This window comes from Amphibalanus amphitrite, unplaced genomic scaffold (assembly GCF_019059575.1).
Source record: "Amphibalanus amphitrite isolate SeventyFive unplaced genomic scaffold, NRLGWU_Aamphi_draft 001418F_arrow, whole genome shotgun sequence".
In the NCBI taxonomy this organism is placed as follows: domain Eukaryota; kingdom Metazoa; phylum Arthropoda; class Thecostraca; order Balanomorpha; family Balanidae; genus Amphibalanus; species Amphibalanus amphitrite.
In genome coordinates, this window is record NW_024882911.1 from 40,553 (window position 1) to 64,094 (window position 23,542).

Consider the following 23,542-nt stretch of genomic DNA (forward strand, 5'->3'; position numbering starts at 1 on the left):
TTTTTGAGATATCGCAAAAATTCGCGAGGGGGGGGGGTAAAATTTACCCCCCCCCAGCCCCGCGCGGGTTAACCATCGCGCTCTGTGCTTCCTTTACGTCTTATCAATGTTTGTCTATGCTCTGCTCTTCAGAAATGGCCACAAATAACGTCTAAGTCTGGAGGATTATTCATTATGAAATGGTTACCGCGGCAACCTGCAAGGCATGCCAAGTTTCGTCTGTCTTGCTGTGCCATATTCTGATGCGAAAAAAAGAATCGCCAGGCTCGCAATAATCCTGATGGAGGGGTGTCCCGAGGCTCGCAGCCATTATATTATATTTATAATTATTATTAACTCCTGTTAATATATAATTATATTAACATCAAACAGTTTTTACATTCTTTTGTGCAAGACTCCCATTAACATAACACAACGTAGAAGTATAATAATGCCATTCTTATTCCCGACATTTAACCCGCGACCGCCTGGGGGGGGTCGGATCCGACCCCCCCCCTCCGTTTTTCTTGAATAACTCATGAACCACTTACGCTATCTACTTGAAACTTGGCATACCTTCTCTTCCATCAATTTGACGTCTCCTGTGCAATTTTAAGAAAAAAATTCCAAAATTTTTTGAGATATATCGATTTTAGTGATGCTACTACATGGCGTTTTTAGTAAAAAAGTGGTAAATGTTAAAAAAATCGCCAAAAATAAGGGTTTAAAGCAAATTGCTAATTAAGGACATGAAAAGACGCAGCTCAACGAGTTCTTTAAAATGGCTATCTCGGATTTTCCATAAAATGCGTTTTTACCCCTAAAAATTCAAAAAACTATATTTTTTGGAAAACAGCTAATAAAGTCCAAAATTTTGGGAATTTCCAAAAAACCGAAATATGTTGTAGAGCTCTATTAGAACATTAGATGCCCCAAATTTCAACTTTCTATCTTGATTTTTGACCCCCAAATTGTAAAAATAGCTCCAACATGCATAGGGCATGGTGACGTTATAAGCATTTTCGTGAATTAGAGGCACTTCTGAACATCGCATGTGGAAACAAATGGCACCGCTAGATTCCTGGGACAAAGCTCGTCTAGAAAAGTGCATTTTTATGTCAAAAATAAAAAGTTGGAAAATTGACCTTTTTTCTCAGCCCTCGTTTAGTTATGTATGGAATAAACGATTTTTATGCTTTCAATGCACACTTATCACCAGCACAATGATTTGGGCTCACATATAACCATTACCATCGGATTCGGCGTGAAAAATAAGCCATAAAACATGTGTCGCACGCCCATGTAGCAGAAAGTGAAAACCGTGACCTTTCGTGACCTGACCTGACCTTGACCCGTACTTAGTATGACCCCTATACGCACATGGTACCTTCACTAGGCCTTTGATGTCATTTTTGGTGAGTTTCGAGTAGCAGCTATCGATTCTGCTGTCCGTAAGCCTAATCATGCAAAACCCCTGAATTTGACCTTTGACCTGACCTTGACCCGAAAGTTGACCTCAATCTTAAAATCTTAAGAGTGCTTTGGGAAGGTCTCGTAGAGACCTTTCGAACGCCGCCTCGCGGGGCTCGATACGACCATTGGTTCTCGAGATAACAGGGGGGGTCGGATCCGACCCCCCCCCCCCCCCAGGCTGTCGTGGGTACGGAAATAGCCCAGGCGGTGCCGGGTTAAGCTGTCTTCCGTCGTGTGTTTGAATGAACGAGGAAACACTTAATTGATATGCATGAAATATCTATTTAATAATTATCATTATATGTATTACACACTTAAATTCACACTGAATCTGACGCAGGGTTCAGTGGGAATACATGCTGGCTCATAAACTTGCAGGCGAATGTAGCGTACTGTCGCCCGAAGGTATCTTGCACTCACTTCAAAATGTGTTTAACAACAACAGACATGCCCCTTATTCACGTAACAGATCACAATCACGTATGCTACCAGTTACTTGAATCACCTTGGCATTGTGACAACGGTGCGATGGACCAAAACTTACAAGTTACCTAAGTAAGCGGGAAAAACAGGGCACCCGCAACAAAGCCAGTCGCAATTGGCACCACGACGGGTGGGCGTGCAATATTTCCCCGCCCCGCCCGGCCGCTCACAGTCATTGTCATTCCCTCACTGAGTTGTTGGCACTGCAATCACGCGGACGCCCTGACGACGGTGTCGGCCACGCCGTTTCCTGACCAGCACGACAGCGCTCGGGATGAAAAGAAGTCGGCGTACACGTTTTCCTGAAACAAAGACGAGCGATGGAAGCGATTGCTGTGAGAAGATATGTTTTGGATATTGTCAAGGTTTTCCATGTTTATTGGTATATTTTGAGAGCTTAAGAACCAGAACTTCGAACCCTCCAGCTCATTGTTTTCCTTTCCCACCAAGTACTCGTACATATAGTTGAATTCCTATTCCGCGGATCTCGTCATGTGATAAAACACTCCATATTAGATATAAAAACACTGAATTGCATCAAAGACCCCCTCCTCTCCTCTCCTCCCAGTCCGATCCTTCGCCTCCCATGCCTAACATCAGCAGAAGTCTTTTGTCAGCATCCACATTCCACATACAGACAGATACTCACATAAATTGATGGGCAGTTCTGTCGAGCGTACCACTCGGCAGCGTAAAAGGCCAGGTCAATGCCGATTCCCAGGGACAGTGTCATCCACAGTAGAACGTTTCCTCCGGCACTGCGCACGTTGAAAAAGTGCAACAGAACTGCAACAAGGAACATGCCGCGGTAACATCAGAATCATTTACACGTCATGATGATCTCTGTCTCCTCTGCTCTTCCATTTGCCACATTATTGCACGATTCATAACAAACATCTCGTCTTTTATTACAAAATGCTGTTTTCGAGTCAATGATATTTCGACCGTCCAAAAGGCTGACCAGAAAATTTACTCAGGACATGATCGTAGTCAGGGGCGTCGCCGACGGGGGGTCGGGGGGGTCGACCCCCCCCCCACTTTTGGCGATGCTGAGTATGCTTTTTTAGCTATCATGTCGGGGAAGTTGGCGTCAGCAACATCAACAAATACAAGGTCAGATTCAGAATCGCTTCAAGAGCTCCCTAGTCCCTATTGCTTATAGGTCAATAAGCTGTGGGCTAGAACATTAGCATGACAATATGATTCTAGTCCCCTTTTATCCCTCAAATGAGCGAGCGCGTCAAAACTGACCCAAGCGTTCGTCTGATTGTCAAAATAATGGTTGCAGTCGATTCGTCGGATGACGTATCAGTAACTACGAGGTACCTGGCTAGCCTCAGCCCTGCTAATACCCTTCCGAGGGTATACCCTCGGACCTGCCTGCATAGGGGAAATGGGGTCAATGGTGGATCCCTCTGGGGCTTTCCTAATAAGACGCGCAAAAAGTAGTATATTGCAACGAAACTTCCAGTGACCTCGAGTTAATGAATTTCACACCTATTCTAAAAAAAATTGCCCTGATTCGAATATGGATGACCTTGGTTAACTTTTTTGAGTTTTATTTGCTTCCATTGCACTTACAAGTGTGGTTTTGGGGCTGATTTCGAGTTTAGCGCCCGTTTGAACCGTTTGAAGTAGTTTTGATAAATGGTGGTTATGTAACATGTTACGAAGCTATCGTTGGTGGTTGTCAGTCACCCACTCTAGATGGCCGGCAGGAAGCCTGCTGGTCGACCTGACCTGACCCGACCCGATCTACCCAAAATGCATGGAGTCATCATTTTTGTTCAAGACTAACATCAAACTCGTACTCGGGACCCCGATAACAGCTACGGCTCACTAAGATCTTGCAGGCGGCCAGATTTTTCCTACTTTTGGGCGTTGACCTAAGATGACCCGGCCAAGACCTTAAAATTGGGCATCATTGGCTTTCTCTCATCACGGGCAGCATTCTCGCTCGTCCACGAAGCTCTACCTCGATCAGGGGCCGAAAGCATGCCTTAGCATTACCTTGGTAAGCGTTTTACCTTAGCGACCCGTAAAATACGAATAAGAGCTAACCTACAGCAACACAGAAAGCGTATTCGATAGCTTTTTTAAAGCTCTTTCGCCAAGTTCGCCTTAGATATGACTTCGGGTCTATGGCTTGTGTACCATAGAGTCCAAACAGCTAAACGGACGGATTTTGCCGAAACATTTGCTATGTAACAACCTATGATTCAGTGAATGTGTATGATATTCATGTTATCACCATCGTTTTTGTTTCGTCGAAACACGTCGCATGGCTTACAATTTGAACTTGAATAGATAACTTGACATCAGGTAAAGGTCATAACCTGACTAGAAAAGAACCTGCTGCATATGGATCGATCTGTGTTACTGAGCTGAACACACTCCAGGTGCTGTCATCGCTCTACAACGTCTCCATTAAAAGTTGTTGTCGAAAATGTGTTAGAGACCTTTGATGACCTAATCTCTGACCATTCCAGTCACCAATGGTCATTAGCTGCACCTTGTCTCTAAAATGTCAAGGTGCCATGGCTACAAACGTATCTAGCGTTTTTAGCATATTCTTTCAAAGCAGAAGGCATCGTGCTTTTCCCCATATCTTATCATGATTGGTGAGGTCACATACCTATTTGACCTGACTTCACTTCTCAGTTGTAAAATCCCAGATCCATGAACTGTTGGCACTTATAATCCCATTCATTTCACCAAATTTCAGACTTATAGGAGTCAGGAGATTATCTATAGGAATGACAAGATTGCAGTTTTAAGAGGCATTAACCCGCGCCCCACTGGGGGGGGGCTATTTATAGCCCCCCCTCCCGTTTTTCTGCAATAACTTCCAAACCGCTTGACCTATCGACGCCAACCTTTCAGTACCTTCGGCTGCATCAATTTGACACCTTGTGTCAAAATTTGAACTTCGTACCTACCATAGGTCGGCCGGAAATGACGTCAGAGTGACGTCATGTTCGGCCGATTTCGACGCAAAACATTGAACCACGACAATCGCTCCCAAGAGCTCAGTTTTTAAGCTAGATCCAATTTCTTTGCATGAGAGGACTCAGAATTGACTGCGCTATCAAACTGCTATCTCGGATTTTCGAAATTTTGAAAATTTCGAAAATTTTAAATAATCAAATTCAAAATCTATATTTTTACATTTTTTTCAAAAAGTTTTTGACTTTTCGAAAAACCGGAATATATGTGATAGAACGCATTATCATGACTACCTCTAGCAAGTTTTAGCTAAATATCTTCAAAAATGGCCAAGTTATACGCATTATTGCAAAAAATTAACAATTATTAATTTTTCAAATTAATTTTTCAGCACGAATTTGACATCGTACGCCAATATAAATAGCACCATCGTGTTCCTGAGCTCAAACTGCATCGAATAGACACCTTTTTTGTTGAAAAATTTTAACTTCAAAATTTGATCTTTTTGACCTGAAAGTGACCTGACCTGAGCTAAATTTGACTCAAAATGACCTCGCATGACACAGACGACATCAAATTCGAAATATTTGGCCTAAATGGACCATAAAACATGTGTCACGTGACCGACGGATGATATAATATTTTCGTGACCTGTGATGACCTGACCTTGACCTGAAAATCAAAGTACAAGTTTGGTACCCTCAGAGTATCTAGAGCATCTGTTCACGAGTGTGTGAACCAAAAATGAGCCTGATCTGACTTGTAAGACGGCGGCCAGAGCCCAAAACGTGAAGAAGCCAAAATGCTAATAATTTTTACTTTGACCTGACCTGTGACGTCATCAGTGACCTCGAGGTCAATAAAATTAGGTTTCGCTCGACAGTTTTTCCGGGGCTATCAGACGCCGTTTGAATTTTGACGATCGGCCCAGTAGTTTCGGAGTTAGGAGGGGGGGCTATGAATAGCCCCCCCCCCCCCCCAGTAGGGCGTGTTATACGCAGACCCCAGTGGGGCGCGGGTTAAAACTGAACTTGACATGACATTGTGACCTGACCTCAGGTGACCTGTGCTTGATTTTTATGCACGATGCAAAATTGATGTACAATAAGATATACCGCTGCTTTCGCGGCGCTGCGCGCCGAGGTTTTTCTCCGGGCACACGAAAAAACCGGGAGTGTGGCTAAAAACACCCCTACCCATCAAGACGAAGACCGGAAACCCGACCCCCCCCCCCCACTCAAAAATCCGTGGCGACGCCCCTGATCGTAGTTCACAATCATGAAGGATTTGCTCGCTATATGTATTCCTCACCTCCAAATACGCCGAACTGGATAAACAGTACGGGGAAGCAGAAATTGAAGACCAGCATCAGTGTGTACTCGTGAACGATTGAGGAGACCACGAAAACCGACAGAGTGGCCAAAAACTTCCCTCGAAGGCGGGCCACGTCCTGAAATAAGCGACATCGTTATAGTATAAGCATATGACGGAAGCACAACCATCAACTAACGATCATTTGTGAAGTGTGTTAACTAGCCTAGCCGTAAGAGTACGAGTAGGCATAGCAGACAAGCTATTGCGACTACGTTTCGCTCAGTTACATATATTACACAAAGGAAATCGCAGCTTACTTTATGTAAGTGGCGCTTATACTCCTTAGTGCCCTTGCGAGTAACTTAGTTATGAGCATATGAGTGCAGTTATTTTATAAGCAAAACTCTTAACCTTTTTCTTCGGATATTAGGTATCAGCCCAAATGAGTTACATAAAAATTACTCATTATTTTATAATTTGTCAGACGGCAGACAATGATCAAACAGTGAATGACATGTCGACCGAAATATCACAAAAAGAGCTATTTTAACTATTTCATTTCGGCTGGTAATACTTCGAGCTGAAAAATCAAGTACTTCACTTCACATAGCTGTAGTAATTTCTTGTATCATTTCAGTGCTTTGTTCCTAAGTTATGCTTAAAATGAAACTCCTGAGTTTCCAACATGAATTTATCAAAACTTCCGGTAAGGACAAAAGTTCCCCTCCCGTACCGTTCGTACCGTGTATATGTATTCATACAGCCAATCGTGGACCACTATGTTCCAGGTCCGATAGAAGCTCGCGTAGTTGGTCACGTTCCACCAATCCTGCAGCGTTGTTACAGTAGGTCAAGTGGTGCCAATTAAAACAGCGGTGGAGCGGACTGTGAAGTGGCTAAACAAACCGAAACAGTCGGCGGAAATTGTCAGGGACGGCGGAAGCTAGTTTTTGTGATGATCACGTATGCTATTCATCCGTGTTGGAGAAAGGAGGTTGTGACTAAAATTTTGCTTTCTCCCGTATTGATTGCTATCGTACTCTGCATTCAAAGAAGTCTGTATTCGACCAGCTAAACTTGCGGGCAAGCGATCCATGATCATAATGCTATTGCGGAAAAACACATTACCAATACGTGATACGATACTGGTGAGTGATATGTGTGCAATAACATGCAATTGGGACAACATACTGTCGCCAATACAACGAACCTATGTCAACCGCATACCACACCTCTATCTACCGCCCCATCCAACGTACCTGGTAGAACATCCTGTCAGCGAAGCGCGTCATCTCTGCGAACGCGTTCATCCAGGCGTGCAGCAGCGCGAAGAAGGCGCACAGGTAGCACAGCATGCCGGGCATCACGCTGCCGAAGACGTGTACCACCAGGTGCCGCCAGGTCATCCGTCCCAGGCCGTACCGCTGGAAGGGCGGCAGCACCAGCCGCTCTAGCAGGAAGGCGGTGTAGACCACGCAGCCGACCACCTGGCCGAAATGGAGAGCCACCAGCCGCCAGCGCACTTGACTGGTCCTGGGTGACGGGAGGGCGTTAGTGACGGGTGAGGTGAGAAGTTCGATGAGAATGCTGGGTGATCCGATATTGGTTAATGACAGAACGATTTACTACCCTACAGTGATATGCCACATTCATGATTTCTTTTGTTTGTTTTGTTGGGTTAGGCTATTTCGGTCTGACAAGATCATTTCAGAGCCGTAAGGATGATAGCAATTAGGGGAAGATATTGGTCTGGGCGGGCACCCTAGCGAGTCACCGAGGCCGTCCAAAAAGACAGGCCGACCAGCCCCCCCCCCCCAGCACTCTCTGCACCCGGCTACGGGTGTGCTCCAGCTTAGGAGCAGCGGAGCCGCTCCAAGGGGGCAGCCGGTACGAGAAAAAGTCGCCTGTCCAGCCCGGACCTAGGGCTACGGCGTGGAGGAGAAGGATTTGAATGTCCTTAGGATAGGAACGACGGACGGGGTGATGATTTATTAAAGGAAACAGTCCACTTTCCTGAAATCAGTATTTTGCAATTGATTTATGATTTTTTTATGCTCAAAATAATCATGAAATAAAATAAAACCTTTTTGTAAAAACAATTATTTTCTATATTTTAATATAGGACGAACTATATTCTATGTAAAATAATGTTTGACGCGGAAGCTTATTACGCATTGACCAATCATATTGCGTAGCTCAAACCTACGCATACTGCATTGGCTGTAAGCAGCACGCTGATTGGCTAACGATGACGTGGCTGCATTCCTGTGCAAGGCACGCATTCCTCTACAAGGCACTCTTTTCGGAACGAGAAATGGAATATCTTCGTCTAGGGTGATCGTTGAGCCGTAAAAGCTCCTGATTTGTGCTAGTCTCAGCTCAAGCTACGAAACTGCTATTCCAGCTCAAAACCCCATGTTAAAAGTGAACTATTTCCTTTAAAGCTGTTCAGCGTTTGATATTGATCTGATTAAGCGCTATATTTGACGACGTTATATTGACCCATTCTCAGCCCCCGACCGAGTGAACTCAAATTTTCAACACATTTCTATGCTTCATTGTGACATCCCAGTATGTCACGTCGCAGAACAACTGCAGAATCTCTATAGTGTTCTGGGAAGATGCATGACACAACTGACGTTTTATTAACCAAGCAGTATAAGTTAGACACTACCATCGCAACAGCCTGTGGCCTAGCGGAGCAGATTGGCTCCGGTGGCGTCACCTAGACCCAGGGCGGTGGTGTGGCAGACGGAGGCGACATCTCTCAACTGTCGAGACCTGGTTCAGAGAGGCCCTAGGTCTACAATATGTAAGTTCACTGCCGACCTAGTGCACACCTTACACTCGTTCACGGTCGAGGTGATGCAGGAGTTATATCCGTTCACCGCTGACCTGATGCAGTCCCTATTAGTGATGTCAATTACGGAAAATCGGAATACGGATACCAAACCAAATACCAACCAAAACCACGGGAAAATACCGAAACCAAACCAACTTGGGAAAATGAGGGAAATACCAACTTTTTACCGATTTCTTAACCTCGTATACATTAGTGAGGGTTTATGATACCAACAAAATACCGAACACATTACGATTGAAATACCAAATACCAAGTTGGTATCGGTTTGGTATCGGTATACCAAAAAGTTGGTATCCGATTGACATCTCTAGTCCCTATACCCGTTAGTGTAGTTGACCTGTAGCGAGTGATCCACTTCCACCGATCTTTGATATTGTATCATTAGACCGAAAGGGCCTTGATCCATTAGACCCAACATAGTACATACCAAAATGACTTCCGTTACCTCCTTCGGGTCTAAATTCAAAAAGATAAAAAATCCTTACAACAGTTTCTATACGCAGCACTTGCCTGGGATAGCTGTCACGATAGACGAGGGTTGGAACGAACAGATAGAACAGAAACTTGTTGAAGTTTGGACATCGATCAGACTCCTTAGTTTCCGATGCCATTGCCATTGGAGCGTTCGATCGCACGAACCCGTACACCTTCATAAAGAGACGGATCTAAAAGGAGAAAATAAGCAAGCATAATAACGCATCATAAAATTAGAAAATAAAGACCAAAAAAGACACTTAGCAAAATACGATCAATAGCAACATTTTCATCAGATACACTTCGTAGCTGCTTTTTAGTTTTCCTTTGTTTCGATCAAAAGGCGTATGAAGTTAGGCAGTGGCGAAAAAGCTCTTGTTGAGCTATTCTTACCCCACCCTGAATCAGCAGAGTGTCCATTGTATGTATATCAGTTCCATCTATACCTGCTCCAAGATGACAATGAATGAAGAAGCCGGGGGCAGTCGATGGTGGAGCACCTGCTCAGCGGGCAGATACAAAAGGCAGCCGCAGTAGGCGACGAACATCGAGCCAAACAGCCAGTCAAACAGCGCTGAAAACGCCCACGGCCAGTTAAAAATGCTGAATGCAGGTCAAATAAATCAGCGGAAAACGAACGGAGCATTACCAAAAAAAAAACAATAACCGAAGTTTTGTTGTCAAAAGTAAAACCCTATTCGTTTGAATTGTGTTTTTTCTATTGAAAAAGAAATATGAGTGCCCTGACAATTTGACAAAAGCTGTCTGACATCATACGATTTAGTTGAACGCTAGACCTAGCCCAAGATTTGGTATATCATGACCGAAGATGAATAAAATGCTCTTAGTGACTGTTGTGTATTCATCATTGTGACCATTATTATACCTTATATAGCCTGAAATTCGTATTCAAGTATCCATCGGTGGTTTTCCGTGGCTATTATTGCATAGATATTGATCTATCGGAATGGCACCACGCTCGAACAAACTCTACACTCGAGATAGGAACTGTATATAGCCATTATCTAACGTCATTGACATTGAGATCGAGGGCGGGACGGACTCTATGCCTCCGTGGACTCTGACCTACTACGATTTTTTATCATACCAGCGTGCGATAACACAGCCGCAAAAACTACAACTCTGGCTTAAGCCACATGTGTTCACACATTACTTACCTGGGTTTGAGGAGCGGTGAGAGGCCCAAAAGTGAAACAAGGGATAGACGATGAACACAGCCGAACAGAACATCATGAGCCAGAGCTCTGCCGTCAGTCGCACCTCGCCAAACGCGTACACGATGATGTTGAGACTCAGCTGTATTCTACCGCAGCGAAAGACGGTATATGAAGTGATGTCACATGTGATGACCTCATTAGAGGGGGAAGGGCCTCATGCATGGTCAGCGATCGCAAAGCTAATAGCAGAACATATAGGGTAAACAATTGAAGGCCAAGTGCAATAAAAGTACACCAAAAGTGAAAGCTACAAAACTGCTAGCTGATTATTGTGCCTTTTTATAAATCCCCATATCCGTCAGTTATCATCAAGTAGTTTGAGTCGAAAGGAAGCATTTCGGAAGATATGAATAACTAGCAATAGACAAACGTCGATGATCATTCGTGATGACGTTACGAAATAATTTTAAATGTATTCAAATGAAACTAAGAAAATTGTTCTGTAGAATGCCGTCAAAGCCCATCGATAAAACAATTGTCATGCACCGTCCACCAAACTCGCAATCAAAACACTTACGAGTCTAGCTCAGCCAGGTCGTATAGGATGGAGTGCAGAAACATCAGCGCCAGCATGGCCAGGAAGATGTGGTAGATTGTGCGAATGTGGCTGATCTCAAACAGCTCAGTGAGCAGAGACTCCCGGGCCACAAACTGTTTTCCCTTGCTCCTGAGGGCTCAGAAGGAAGACCAATAGTGCACACTGGATATCTGATATACATAATGCAAAATGGCGCGTACGGGAAAACTTGGTCCAGTCTGAAATTTCGCCTGAGTTCATGTAGCTGAACATTATCAAATACAGTTCGTATCAATCAGTACAAGCTTCGTGTATCATCGCAAGGGACAATTAACAATGTTTAACTGTGTTTCAAATACAAAAACACACAATTTACATACAAAGTCACTTAGTCACCAAACGGACATTTATGTGCACGTCTCACCGTTTGTTGCCTTTGACGTCTCCATTTTCGCGCGGTGCAGAGACCTGTTCCAGACCAGCCAAATGCTGCTCCAAAATGGTGGAGAGCTGAGAGCGAAACTCTGAGGTGATGTCCTCCTGAAGAACCTAGAGAAAAAAAAAACAACTCGAGCATGAGGTGCTGGCCCAATTTGTTTCGCGATTCTGGGGTATGGGGAACACATTGGATGGAGGCAGGAATTCCATAAAATTGGACACGATTGAAACGAATATAGGTTTTATTATGTTTTGATATTGTCAGAATTATCTATGCATTCCGCATTCAAGTTGGTATGTTAGCATTTGTGTGGGCAAGCATAGACGCAATTTTTATCTTGGGAGCTTCCCTCTTCCTTTTTTACATTTGAGGCCTGTTTCACTAAAAACTTGCGATTACAAGTGTTTGAACTATACAATTCATAAGTATTTTTGCAAACTATGTAAAATCGGATTTCACTAAACTTCATCACCAGCGGCACCTCCGATAAAAAGAGTTTGCAAAAAAACTTGTAAACAGTAAAAATGTTTTTAATCAAGAACTACAACATGTTACAGATATTGCTTCTTTTTATCAAATTATGTCTAGTATTCATGTCAAAAAATGCATGAATAAATTATAAATAATGATGCTGTTTCTAAATGGTATAAATGATAGTTCACAATATTTTATTATTGAAAGAAAATAACACGCAAAACACTTGACAGCAGAAGACTGTTGAATGCAATTATGGCGCGCGAATGACCAAACATGACGATATTTTTCTATTGCTCGTAGCTGGTTCGTAGGGATTGTGCTAAGTAAAAAAGAGCATATAATGACTCAGCATATCATATTTGTTTTAAATAATTGATTGCTTTGCATCATTGCACAAAAAGTAATAAAATTCCGAACGTAAGAGCCACTGGAATTTCGGGTTTGTAAGTACAACGTTTTCTTTCAAGTTTTTGGTCTTCGTGAAACAGAAAGTTTGCGATTTCGATGTTTCTTACAAACTTTTTTCTTGTAAAAAAGTTGATAAATTTTAAACTCAAAATTCATGCTCGGAGGTTTCGTGAAATCCAAATTTCAAATGTTGGTAAATATTTCTTTTAAACTCAAGTTTTTTCTTTGTAATTACACACTTTATTTGTTAGTGAAACAGGCCTCAGATATCAAAATAAAATAGGAAATACATTTTTTAAATAAGATGTCTTAGCCTTTCAGCACCATATCTACAAAGCTGAAGACGTAGGTGGCAAGAGCAAAGAGCTTATTTGCTGCCATTGAATGTTACGCTGTTACAGACGCTATGGTACCAACCAACTATGCCACCAGAGTCGTGCGCTACATTCAATATTCCTCAGCAAATTTTACTGGGAAATTTAATTAGCAAGCTGGTAGACTCGCATGGCCAGGGTTCTCTCCTTCCCAGAGTCCTCCGGATCACTTACTTGTATTCGGCTCCGAAGTTTGTCGACCTCCATATCCCTCGTCACTTTGCTGACGTAGATGTCGTTCTGGAACAGGTGAAGCGTCTCTTTTCAGAAAGTCTCCAAGTGACGAAGGCAAAAATCGCCTTCCCGTAACTCCTTAAATGAATGGTGGGCTTCAACTTGTAACATTTACACATTAATGTCACTTCTTGTTAAGAATGTACTTTGATGTTTCGAAAAAAAACTTTCTCGTTTTCTCTTGCGGAATACACTAGGTCAGCAAGCTCCAAAGCAGTTCGAAAACTGCTGTGACCTATGCGACAGCACGACTAGCTCTGCGTGCTATTTCTCCAGTTCCGTCGTCACTGGCATACCCAGATATAAACAAACGAGATTGAAATCTGTGGACGGCCAATGCCCAGGCATCGACAGCGTAACTGGAAACGCCGGGCAATGTTTACCAACTCATTGAACCAGAGAGGCGGAAAGGGTAACGGAGAAGACCACCAAAAGGAGTACTGTATCACGGAAAGGATATATATTTTCACTTTGTGCCAGTTTTGATAACAGACTGGGGAAAAAATGAAAAATGAATCGTCGTTTTGGCCAATGAAACATTATCATTTGCTGGCATTTCAAGATAATTGTCTTCTCCTCTCTAACTACGGGTGCATGTTTCATCTAGAAAAATAAAATCAATTAATGTTTTCACTGGGTGTTGTAAGCCTTGCCATACTTAATATATTATGCACAGAAAGAGACTGGAAGAATATTGATAACGCCTTGTACAACCAATTACTCCAATTGCCTGTTGAGTTTGAGGATAGCAATGTAGCACTACATAGTCAGTTTTGCTAGTAACGTTAAATAATTATGGGCTCTCAGCACCAATAGTTATACTGATGCACGGTAAGGAAAAGACGACCTAACAAGCTTCTGGAACCGTGATGGTCGATCAATACACATGTAGGTACTAAAGAAACAATATCTTATGGGTATTGTAACTGAACGAACAGATCAATAGGTATAAGTCCGGATGCTGAACTTTTAGATAACTAGGTCGTACGGCCGTAGGCGACGGGGTAAATCTAGGTGATGATAAGTCCTCGCCACATCAGTTATAATTCGAAGTTATTATTTTTACCTGTTTTAATTACAGCATATCACGACACATACCGACGATGCTGCTGCTTGGTTAGAACAGTAATTCACGCCATTGACTTAACCCGGATGCTTTACATTGCCTAACCAAACACTTCCCTCCCCTGTCCCCTCCCACGACCCCTCAAAACGGACGGTCGTCTGTCACACAAACCGCGCACCGATCGCTGAACACGTCTTAGTGCACGTGCACCCGCTCACCCGTCACAAGTCACGTGGTTGGAATTCTGCGCTCCGTCAATGAACTCTGCGAGGGGCGGCGAGGGGGCGTCGGTTCTTGGTCGGCACTCGCTCCCCGGCACACCGCTCTGGACAGGGGAGCATTCGCAGTGACCGCAGAAATTGTGATATGGTCATGGTGTATCTGACTCCGCTATCGGGCAGCCATGTTCCCGACATCTGGTGGCACTACACGGAACTGTGATCAGATAGGGGATAGATAAACCCTTAGGAGAGTGATAGCGGGCTTAGACGGAATGGCGCATCTGCAGGACTATGTAAACGCGAGGCTGTTTCGCGCAGCAAAAGCGGAGGCAGTTTGGCAAAATCATTGTTTGTACAATTGTCATGCAGGGTTGTCGCAAAGAAGATAGCTCGCGTGCCGTACTGAGCTCCCATGTCCAGTATCCTTCTAAATTTGTGAAGAATTTGAAAATATTTGCTTACATGCACATAATGGCCGACTAACCTTTAACCCGGCAGTTGCTGGGGTATTTCGCCACCCACCGTTTGCTGGGGGGGGGGGGGGCGTTAAACGCCCCCAGCCGATAACTCGAGAACCAATAGGCGCAGCGAAACGCACGAGGCGGCAAACGAAAGAACGCAACGAGACGCTTCAGATGAGTACTTTAAAGTTGAATTTTGAGGTCACAGGTCGGGTAAAGGTCAGGTCAAACACCCAAAATCGGGCTTTCAGTAGCATGGACTTCAGGACTTCGCAATGGGCGCCTCTCATCATAAACTCTGTCAAAACGGTACACAATCCATCATATAAGGCCTACAAGAGTGCCAGCTCCATGTAGGCGTCAATCAAGCATAGGTCAGGGTCAAGGTCAGGTCAACCGGGTAGGCACATATCCCCGAAAATCAAAACTGATATTCGCAGCCTGTGACACATGTTTTATGGGTAATTTAGGGCTTAGAACACGATGGTGACATTCATTTTATCATATGTTTACGTGTTTGGCTCAAAAAGTTCAATTTAACCCTCGCCCTGGCAGGGCATTTTTCATAACACGGCCTGGCAGGGGGGGGGGGTCGATGCGACCCCCCCCCCTCGCGATTGGCTCCTATGGCACCTAGAAACACCAAATTTGGTAGGTAGGTGGGCCCCCCGGAGTTCTCGCCCCTGTGCAAATTTGGTTGCTCTAGGTCAATATTTAGGGGGGTTTGGGGGGGTATGAATGTAAAAATTTCGCTAAAAACAGGTCAAAAGTTTTTCGCTTATAACTTTTGATCTAATTAAGATAGAGCAAAACGAAAAGCACCAGTGAACTCAGCACGTCCAGGCGCGTCGAATGATATACTTTTTGGCTTGCTTAAGTGTACTTAAAGTTTTTCTTAAATTTTAAGTAAACTTAAATTAATAAATTAAGTTCAAGTTAACCAAATTGCATCATATCGCATATCATTTGATTCGGCTGATCACCAGGAACACAATGATACCATTTTTTAAGCTCTAGCGTCATTATGTGCCAAGTTATTGGCAAAAACGTCATTTGACCTCAGTTGACCTCATTTGACCTGACCCATGGATAAGTACACAAACAAAGAAGCACCAAGTGACCTGCTGTTAAGTACCGTGGTTTCAAAGCACAAAAGTGATAAAACGAAGCGGATATCTCCAGTATTTTCCGAATTTAGTATTTTCCCATAGGCTTAACATTACGACGTAATGACCTCTAACTGACCTCAGGTCAGTGACCTCAAAAAAAACGGACTATATGTTACACAACTCGGTGAACTTAGCACATCCTGAAAGTTTGAAGGAAATCAGTCGAAAACTGTGAGTTGGACAGGTGCAAAAAGAAAATTGAAATTTGACCATGACCTTGTACCGGTTTTTCTGACCTGGTGACCTGACCCAAGGTCACCCGGACCTGAAATTTTCAGGTCATATGTAAAAAGGTTTCCCCATAGGCTGTGCCAAATTTGGCGGCGCTGCGCGCCGCCGTTTTTACGCTATTTTCGAAAAACCTTAGGGGGGTCGCATCGACCCCCCCCCCTGCCAGGGCGAGGGTTAAGAAATTCATGTATCATGGTCGTGAAGTAGTCACGAGAAATTGCCAAGATTCAGTTCAAGATTTTGGAAAATGCGGAACGATAATCAATAATCGAAGATAGCCATTTGATTGTTCATGGTATTGGCAGTCTAATGGCGTTTACGGCATGTCTGTATGTCTATTGTGTGATTTTATATGATTTTTTGAACATATGCCATTTTTGGTCGAAAACTCAGAAATCATGACGTCACTAAAACCTTGATATCTCAAAAATTTTCCGACCGATTTTTTTGAAACTTTGTCACAATAAACTTCAATCAATTCCCTACAGGTACCCAAAATTTGGCGCGACTGCGGCGCGCCGTTTTTATGCTATGACCCGGCGAAAAAAGTGGGGGCGTTTAACGCCCCCCCCCCCCCAGCAACTCGCGGGTTAATAAGCTGAATATGTCAGCTCAAAATAACGTACGGATGACGCCATGTTTTGCGATTTTAGATGGTATGATAAAACGATGTGATTTAATAACTGAATGTTACATCTGCAATTTGGAAATAAATTTAAGAATTATGGATAGAATGAAGGTTAAAGTAAAAATAAATTTCAAAGTGCTGTGCTGATTTTTTAACTTATAGGATTTTTTTGTTCTACTTCAGAAATGCTTTGTTTCATTGCTTGATAGTTCCTCGAAGTCCCACATTAAAAAGCAAATAATGCTTCGGCAGTTACTGCTGTTCAATCAGCATGCATGTGTTTAGCTCAAGAATAAAATAAGTAAGAGTTGCCCTAATTACACAGACTGCAAATATCCTAAATCTATCATTATTACGAATAGGTAAGTGCTATCATGAGTCAGATAATGATTATGCCAACTTATTTTGAGTAACTTATGATGGATTAACACGCGCACTGCAGGGGGGGGGTTGTTTTCAACCCCCCCCTGTGGTTTTTCGCAAATTGCAAGAAAACGGCGGCGCGTAGCGCCGCCAAATTTTGCATACCTGTTCTCACAACTTTTGCACACCTTGAGTAAAAATTTTGACCCCAGGTGACCTATGGTCAGGTCACCAGGTCAGGTCAAGTGACCCTACCTCGAAACGTAAATTTCGAAGTTTGCAATCCCACCAAGCCCACAGTTGTTGAGATATGATCTTGAAACCCACAGGAAATAGTAAAGTCATCACGAGCTACAACTTGTATATCTCGGAATTTTTATATCGATGACCTAAGGTCAGGTCATTTTTGCGACCGGCCCATTATAAGTCAATGGGAGAAATTTCAACTTACTCTGAATGCCATCCTATGACTTCAATACGCTCAGGATCATAGTATTACAGGTCCCTGTTGGTGATTTCACCGAAACATATCACTTATGACCTTTGGAAGGTGATCTCCAGGTCATCTTAGGTCACCTGAGGTCACCAGCGGTTTTTCTTCAATAACTTGAGATTGAGTAGAGATAGAGACTCCGTTCGACGTTTATCGTGTTTTTCTCGTCAATGCGGATCGAATGATATGCAACATGACCTATTTCGGTCAGGTCATGACCTTGACCTGAGGTCAAATTTTCAACTTGACCTTTCGAGGTCATATTATATATCATTCGATGCGCCTTGACGAGCTAAGAACGATGGCGCTCGAATCGATCATCTGTCTTGTGTGCAAGACAAGTTATTCAAGAAAAACTACCGCGAAATTCCTGTTGTGAAAATCGTAACATTTTGTCTTCGGTGACCTCTGGTGACCTCGTTTTTGACCTGACCCAAAAATGATCTTAGTATTTCTTATCGATCTCATCTTAACCTATCCAACGCCGTTTACCGCTTGTCGCTACGTTGCGCCGTTTTCGAGATCTCAGGGGGGGGTTGTTTTCAACCCCCCCCCCCCCTGCAGTTCGTGTTCGGCTCAGACCCGCTGCAGTGCGCGTGTTAAATAGAAAATGAGGTCTTGCTATAATCCCGCTACATCAAAAAAGGCCATACAATACAGCTAAAATGCGGGTAATCTTAAAAATGGTCTGATATATCTACTCATAGGCAATATGCGTTAGACATGCCCCGTAACTCATATGACTAGGGCAATAGGCTGTTCATACAACCCATTGCTGAGCGAGCGGTGTAGGCATGAACGTTTTCCAAATGAGTCTCATTGCAGTAGCAAACGGTTCATCGTACCCAGGTCAATGTATCCAACCACCATAAACATCAAACCGTTTGCTCTCAATGTAAACGCTGCTCATCTCTATCCGACAGACGTCTTCAAAAGCTCTACATACCTTACTTGATAGTGTATCCATGATGTGCAGTGTTTGTTGGAGAGAATTGCAGCGCTGAATCTCTAATCGCACCTCTGGCACAGCTGAGTTACCGCACAGCTGACCCGCAGTTTGTCGTCGCGGCCCAAAACAAAATAGATCACAAAATAATCTTCATTATAGCACAAGTTAGCGACACCCAGCCTTCAGTCTACACTCTACCGAAAGTCATCGGTCACTGCTTATCTTCACTTCACCACCAATAACCACTGATCGCTGTGTCACCTCTTCACCGTGGCGATCAACGGTCACAGATCAACAAAAGGTCACCCATTTCAGCAGCCCGTCCTATTGTTTCAACGATCACACTGCACCACTTGCGGCAGGCCCGGACAGGATATCACCAATGCTCGACTGAGCTTACGCCTCGCTCCCAGCTCACAAATGCCCCACTCCCTCTCTCCCTCTCTCTGCTCTCTCCCGTCCTCTGACCAGTGGACGAAGGGCAAAGGTCACAGGCTGACCCACGAGACAGCAGCGCTCGCTCGGTCGCGGTAGTATGGCCCGAAGCTCGTCGGTGAGATTATTGGTGGCTGGTTAGTGTACACTGTACACCATGCGTAGATGGAGAGTTGGTAAGTGTTCGACTCGTTTTGAATTTGAAAGAAACGATTCAATGTTCTTTTATTATTTCTCGTCTAGCTTCAGGCTATCTATTTAAATGATCTTGTTATTGCACGCATAATTGAATCGGAAAAAGAATGATGTAAAGAAATTGAATTATAAAGCCGCTAAACTGAGCCATAATCTGCAGTCTTTCGACCCAAGGTCATGGCCTAATTTTGATTTTGAAGCTGAAGTGAGGGCTTATCCACTTTATTGCTGAAATAGTTGCTTTTCTTAATCGTCGTTCGAGATTTGCCAACGAAAAGTATTTTTATCAGTATTTTTTTTTTATATATCATTATCCTCCTTTACCATATGCTGTTTCATTATTGGGGAGGCTAAGGACCACAATTCATTGAAAGCGATCAGCATGGGGATAACGACAATGGTGGATGTAAGTACACTCGTATTTCATCACTACGCTCTTAAAGCCACGTCTGACCATCGACCCTGTAATGTTGCATCATTCTTCCATCCTGCAGTCCGGGAATTGCGCCCTCCTTCTGAATTTAACATGCATCCCAACCATCGTCATCTTAGTGATCTGGCTTGTTATACTTTTATCCAGTAAACAAACCATTGCAGTCACCTCATTAACCCGCGCCCGGCTGGGGGTCCTGGATTTCCACGCCCTGCTGGGGGGGGGGTGTTTGAACACCCCCCTTCTAACTCGGCTCCTGGGCCACGTAGCGATACGCGGAAAGCGGCGTTCGAAAGAGCGTCAAAAATAAAGAGGAAATCACTTCGGTCAATTTTTTGGTCAGGTCAAAGGTCAGGTCACCAGAGGTCATTGAAGGCAAAATTTCGCCGATTTCCAGGTCGAATGTCGACAATTTCCAAGAAGCCAACGCATAACTCAGGAACCAATAGAGCTACAGCGCCGCGGAAAAGCGCATTCGATAGCCCTATTAACGCCCTTTCTGAATAATTTTCTTAGATTTGACCTAACGTCAACGGTTTTGCCTGCAGGGGGCAAAAACTGCAAAAATAGCCGATTTTTTTCGGAAACAGTTTTTCTGCAATAACTTTTGACCCAAGCCTTGTACGAGCTTACTTTTACCGGCATCGTGTTCCTCTCGTCAAGACGCATCGAATGAACTATAACTTGACCTTGAAAGGTCAACTTGAAAATTTGACCTCAGGTCAAGGTCATGACCTGACTGGAAAGGGTCATGTTGCATATCAGTCGATCCGTATCGTCGAGCTGAACACATCTAAGGCGTTTTCATCGCTTTAGCATGCCTCTATCAAAAGTTATTTGCGAAAAACTGTTAGATACCATTCGTGACCTAAGATGACCTCAGGGCATAAACAGGGGTCACGGACACCATTTTCATGTTCAGTGTGTCTAAACCACTTGTAATTCAGTGTTTGGGAGTGTTTATAATGTCTTTCGTCCAAAAGAGGCGCATTTCAATTTTCTCCCATTGACTTATAATGGGGAGGTCGCAAAACTGACCTGACCTTAGGTCATCGATATCAAAATTCTGAGATATACATTTTGTACATGCTATTGCTCTTAGCAATCGCTGAAAGTTTCAAAGCGATCGATCACTCGATGTAGCTACGACAGACATTGAAACTTTTTATGAGGTGAGGTCACTTCAAGTGACCTGGTGACCTGACCTTGAATGACCTTGGTCTGAAATTTTCACAACATGTGTAGAATTGATGTATGATAAGGTGTACCAAAAACGGCGGCGCTCCGCGCCGCCGTTTTTGAGATATTCGCGAAAAACCACAAGGGGGGGTGTTCAAACACCCCCCCAGCAGGGCGCGGGTTAACCCGCGCGGGGCTGGGGTCTCCAGCCGAACGCGCGGGGCTGGGGGGGGGTAAATTTTACCCCCCCCCCCCCTGTTATCTCCCGAACTAATGGTCCGATTTGGAAAATTCAAACGCCAATCGAAAGCTCTCATCACGAAATACTATAAACATGTACTTAATTTAAAGTTTGAGGTCAAGGTCAAGGTCAGGTCAAGGGTACAAATTGCAAGTTTATACAGTATCGGCCTTGCACCGTAGTTGCCGAAGAATGGAGTCATGGACTGAGACTGATCGCCCAAAACGTGTTCTTAGGCTACCAAGACAATATTCGTTGCATACAATATCATTCAGAGGTCAAGGTCAAGGTCAGGTCAGGTCAGGTCAGGTCACAAAAAAACAAAATATAGAAAAGGGCATGTGCGACACATGTTTTATGGGTCATTTTACTCATAGAATTCAATAGGCACACTCAATAAGTGATATGGACCACCTCTGGATGAATTTCAGGTCGAGGTCAGGTCAAGGTCAGGTCAAGTGAGGTCAGATTTTGAAGTTGGTTGTTAAGGCCTAAAAAGGTGTCTATCTGATGCAGTTTTTCACGGCGAATCGAATGGTGCTATTTTTGCTTCCGTACGAGGTCTAGAACTTCCAAAAAAGTCGTTTTTCAAAAAATTTGTGTGTCGTGACGTCATAAAATTTTGAATAACTCCCACATTTTTGAACCGATTCTTCTAAAATTTGGTATGTAGGTGCACATAGACCACTTCTCTGACATATATTCCGGTTTTTTCGATAGACTCAATATTTTGGATTTTATAATGATTTTCCCAAAACAGTCAGTTTTTTGAAAAAATTTAGGCCAAAATCCAAAATTTTCAACAAACCGAGATAGCCATTTGATAGACAAAGTAAAATTACGTATAACCTTTTTTGTTACGTCTTGATTCCTTTAAAAATGAAGATGTTAGCGGCGTTTGAACTTTTGCCGTTTTTTAGGCGAAAATGGCGAACATGACGTCACTAAAACGTCAATTTCTCAAAAAATTTCCGACAGATTTCGCTCAAATTTTCAGGGAACGTGTCAAATTGATGTAAGAAAAGGTACTGAAAGTTTGGCGGCGCTGCGCGCCGCCGTTTTTGAGATATCGCAAATATTCGCGAGGGGGGGGGGTAAAATTTACCCCCCCAGCCCCGCGCGGGTTAAGATCGCCAGAGACTTTTCACTGTTAAAACCCGCGCCCTGATGGGGGGGAGGGCATTTTGGCCCCCCTGTGGTTTTTTTTAAATAGCGAGAAAACGGCGGCGCGCAGCGCCGCCAAATTTTGGGTACCTTACCGGGCATCAATTTGACACCTTCACACAAAATTTCAAGTCACAGGTCACCTCAGGTCAGGAGTTATTGAGGTCAAACTGAGGTCATGTTCGAGTAAAAATGAGCAAAAAACATGACATCTTGAAACGCTCACCAATTCTACAGTAAACAAGCAATTTTAAAGTTTTTTTTATGCGGCTGTGTAGAAAAAAGACGGCGCTACAAAACTGCTATCTCGGATTTTCGAAATTTTGGGATTGTAACCCCCAAAAATAAAAAAATGATTTTTTTTAGAAAAACTCAAAAAAATTCCAATTTTTTCGAATTTCAAAAAACGGAATATATGTGATAGTCCCTGCGCATTTCGATATACACACCAAATTTTAGATCGATACCTTTTTTTTGGCCAAGTTATAGCGAAAAAACTGTTAAAAATTGATGACGTCAATTTTTGAACTCAATTTTTTAGCAATTCTAGACCTCGTAGCGCAAAACGGAGACCACCATTGAACCCCCCGTGACGAGCTGCATCGAATCGATGCCCATTTTATGCAAAAATATCAACTTTGAAATTTGACCTAATTTGACCTGACCTTGACCTGACCTTGGACTGACCTTGACCAAAACGGGACCTAGGCCGGCCCAAAAGTCTGCCTGACCCACATTATCGCATTTGTCATGTAAAATGGACCATAAAACATGTATCACACGACACTTTCATATTGTGACCCCCCAGTGACCTGACCTCTGTGACCTGACCTGGTATCAGTGACCTCAAATAGCAAAATATGTGTTTGAAGAACATTTCCCCATCGATGATTTTCAATTAAATGCATTTTACTCGATTTTACAACGCATTTCTTGAAATGCCTGTAAACGGTGAAAATTCGACCTTTGACCTGACCTGTGACGTCATCGGTTTGACCGAGGTCAAGGAAATTGGGTCACAAGGTAGTTCCCCGTTGGGACTATCCAACACCGTTTACCGCTTGTCGCTATGTTACGTGGTTTGCGAGATCTTAG

The 23,542-nt window shown here is 43.5% G+C and overlaps 1 protein-coding gene across 3 annotated transcripts; it reads right to left on the reverse strand.

Annotated features, from left to right (window-relative positions):
• Positions 1-1,714: 1,714 nt before the first annotated feature.
• Positions 1,715-19,402, reverse strand: LOC122372911 (sterol O-acyltransferase 1-like). 3 transcript variants are annotated; one of them, XM_043350590.1, is made up of 12 exons: positions 18,798-19,402; positions 13,160-13,225; positions 11,712-11,836; positions 11,288-11,437; positions 10,711-10,856; positions 9,979-10,106; positions 9,569-9,723; positions 7,455-7,728; positions 6,938-7,024; positions 6,193-6,331; positions 2,585-2,721; positions 1,715-2,237 (listed from the first exon to the last, which is right to left on the reverse strand). In XM_043350590.1, the coding sequence occupies exons 1-12, from the start codon at positions 18,816-18,818 to the stop codon at positions 2,145-2,147; spliced, it is 1,521 nt and encodes a 506-aa protein (XP_043206525.1). In that variant the 5' UTR covers positions 18,819-19,402; the 3' UTR covers positions 1,715-2,144. The 3 variants fall into 3 exon arrangements, with proteins under 3 accessions (XP_043206525.1, XP_043206526.1, XP_043206527.1); XM_043350591.1 differs by lacking the exon at positions 18,798-19,402 and adding an exon at positions 14,504-14,664; XM_043350592.1 differs by lacking the exons at positions 9,569-9,723; positions 9,979-10,106; positions 10,711-10,856 and having other exon boundaries at positions 18,798-19,260.
• Positions 19,403-23,542: the final 4,140 nt, after the last annotated feature.

What these genes read in the sequence shown, in the direction of transcription:
- LOC122372911 (XM_043350590.1), bottom strand. Translation starts at nt 18,818, where the DNA reads ATGGATACACTATCAAGTAAG. An exon ending in AACTTCGGAGCCGAATACAA is followed by an intron (nt 11,837 to 13,159) that starts GTAAGTGATCCG and finishes TTTTTTCTCTAG; the next exon opens with GTTCTTCAGGAGGACATCAC. An exon ending in CCAGTTCGGCGTATTTGGAG is followed by an intron (nt 2,722 to 6,192) that starts GTGAGGAATACA and finishes TCCTTGTTGCAG; the next exon opens with TTCTGTTGCACTTTTTCAAC.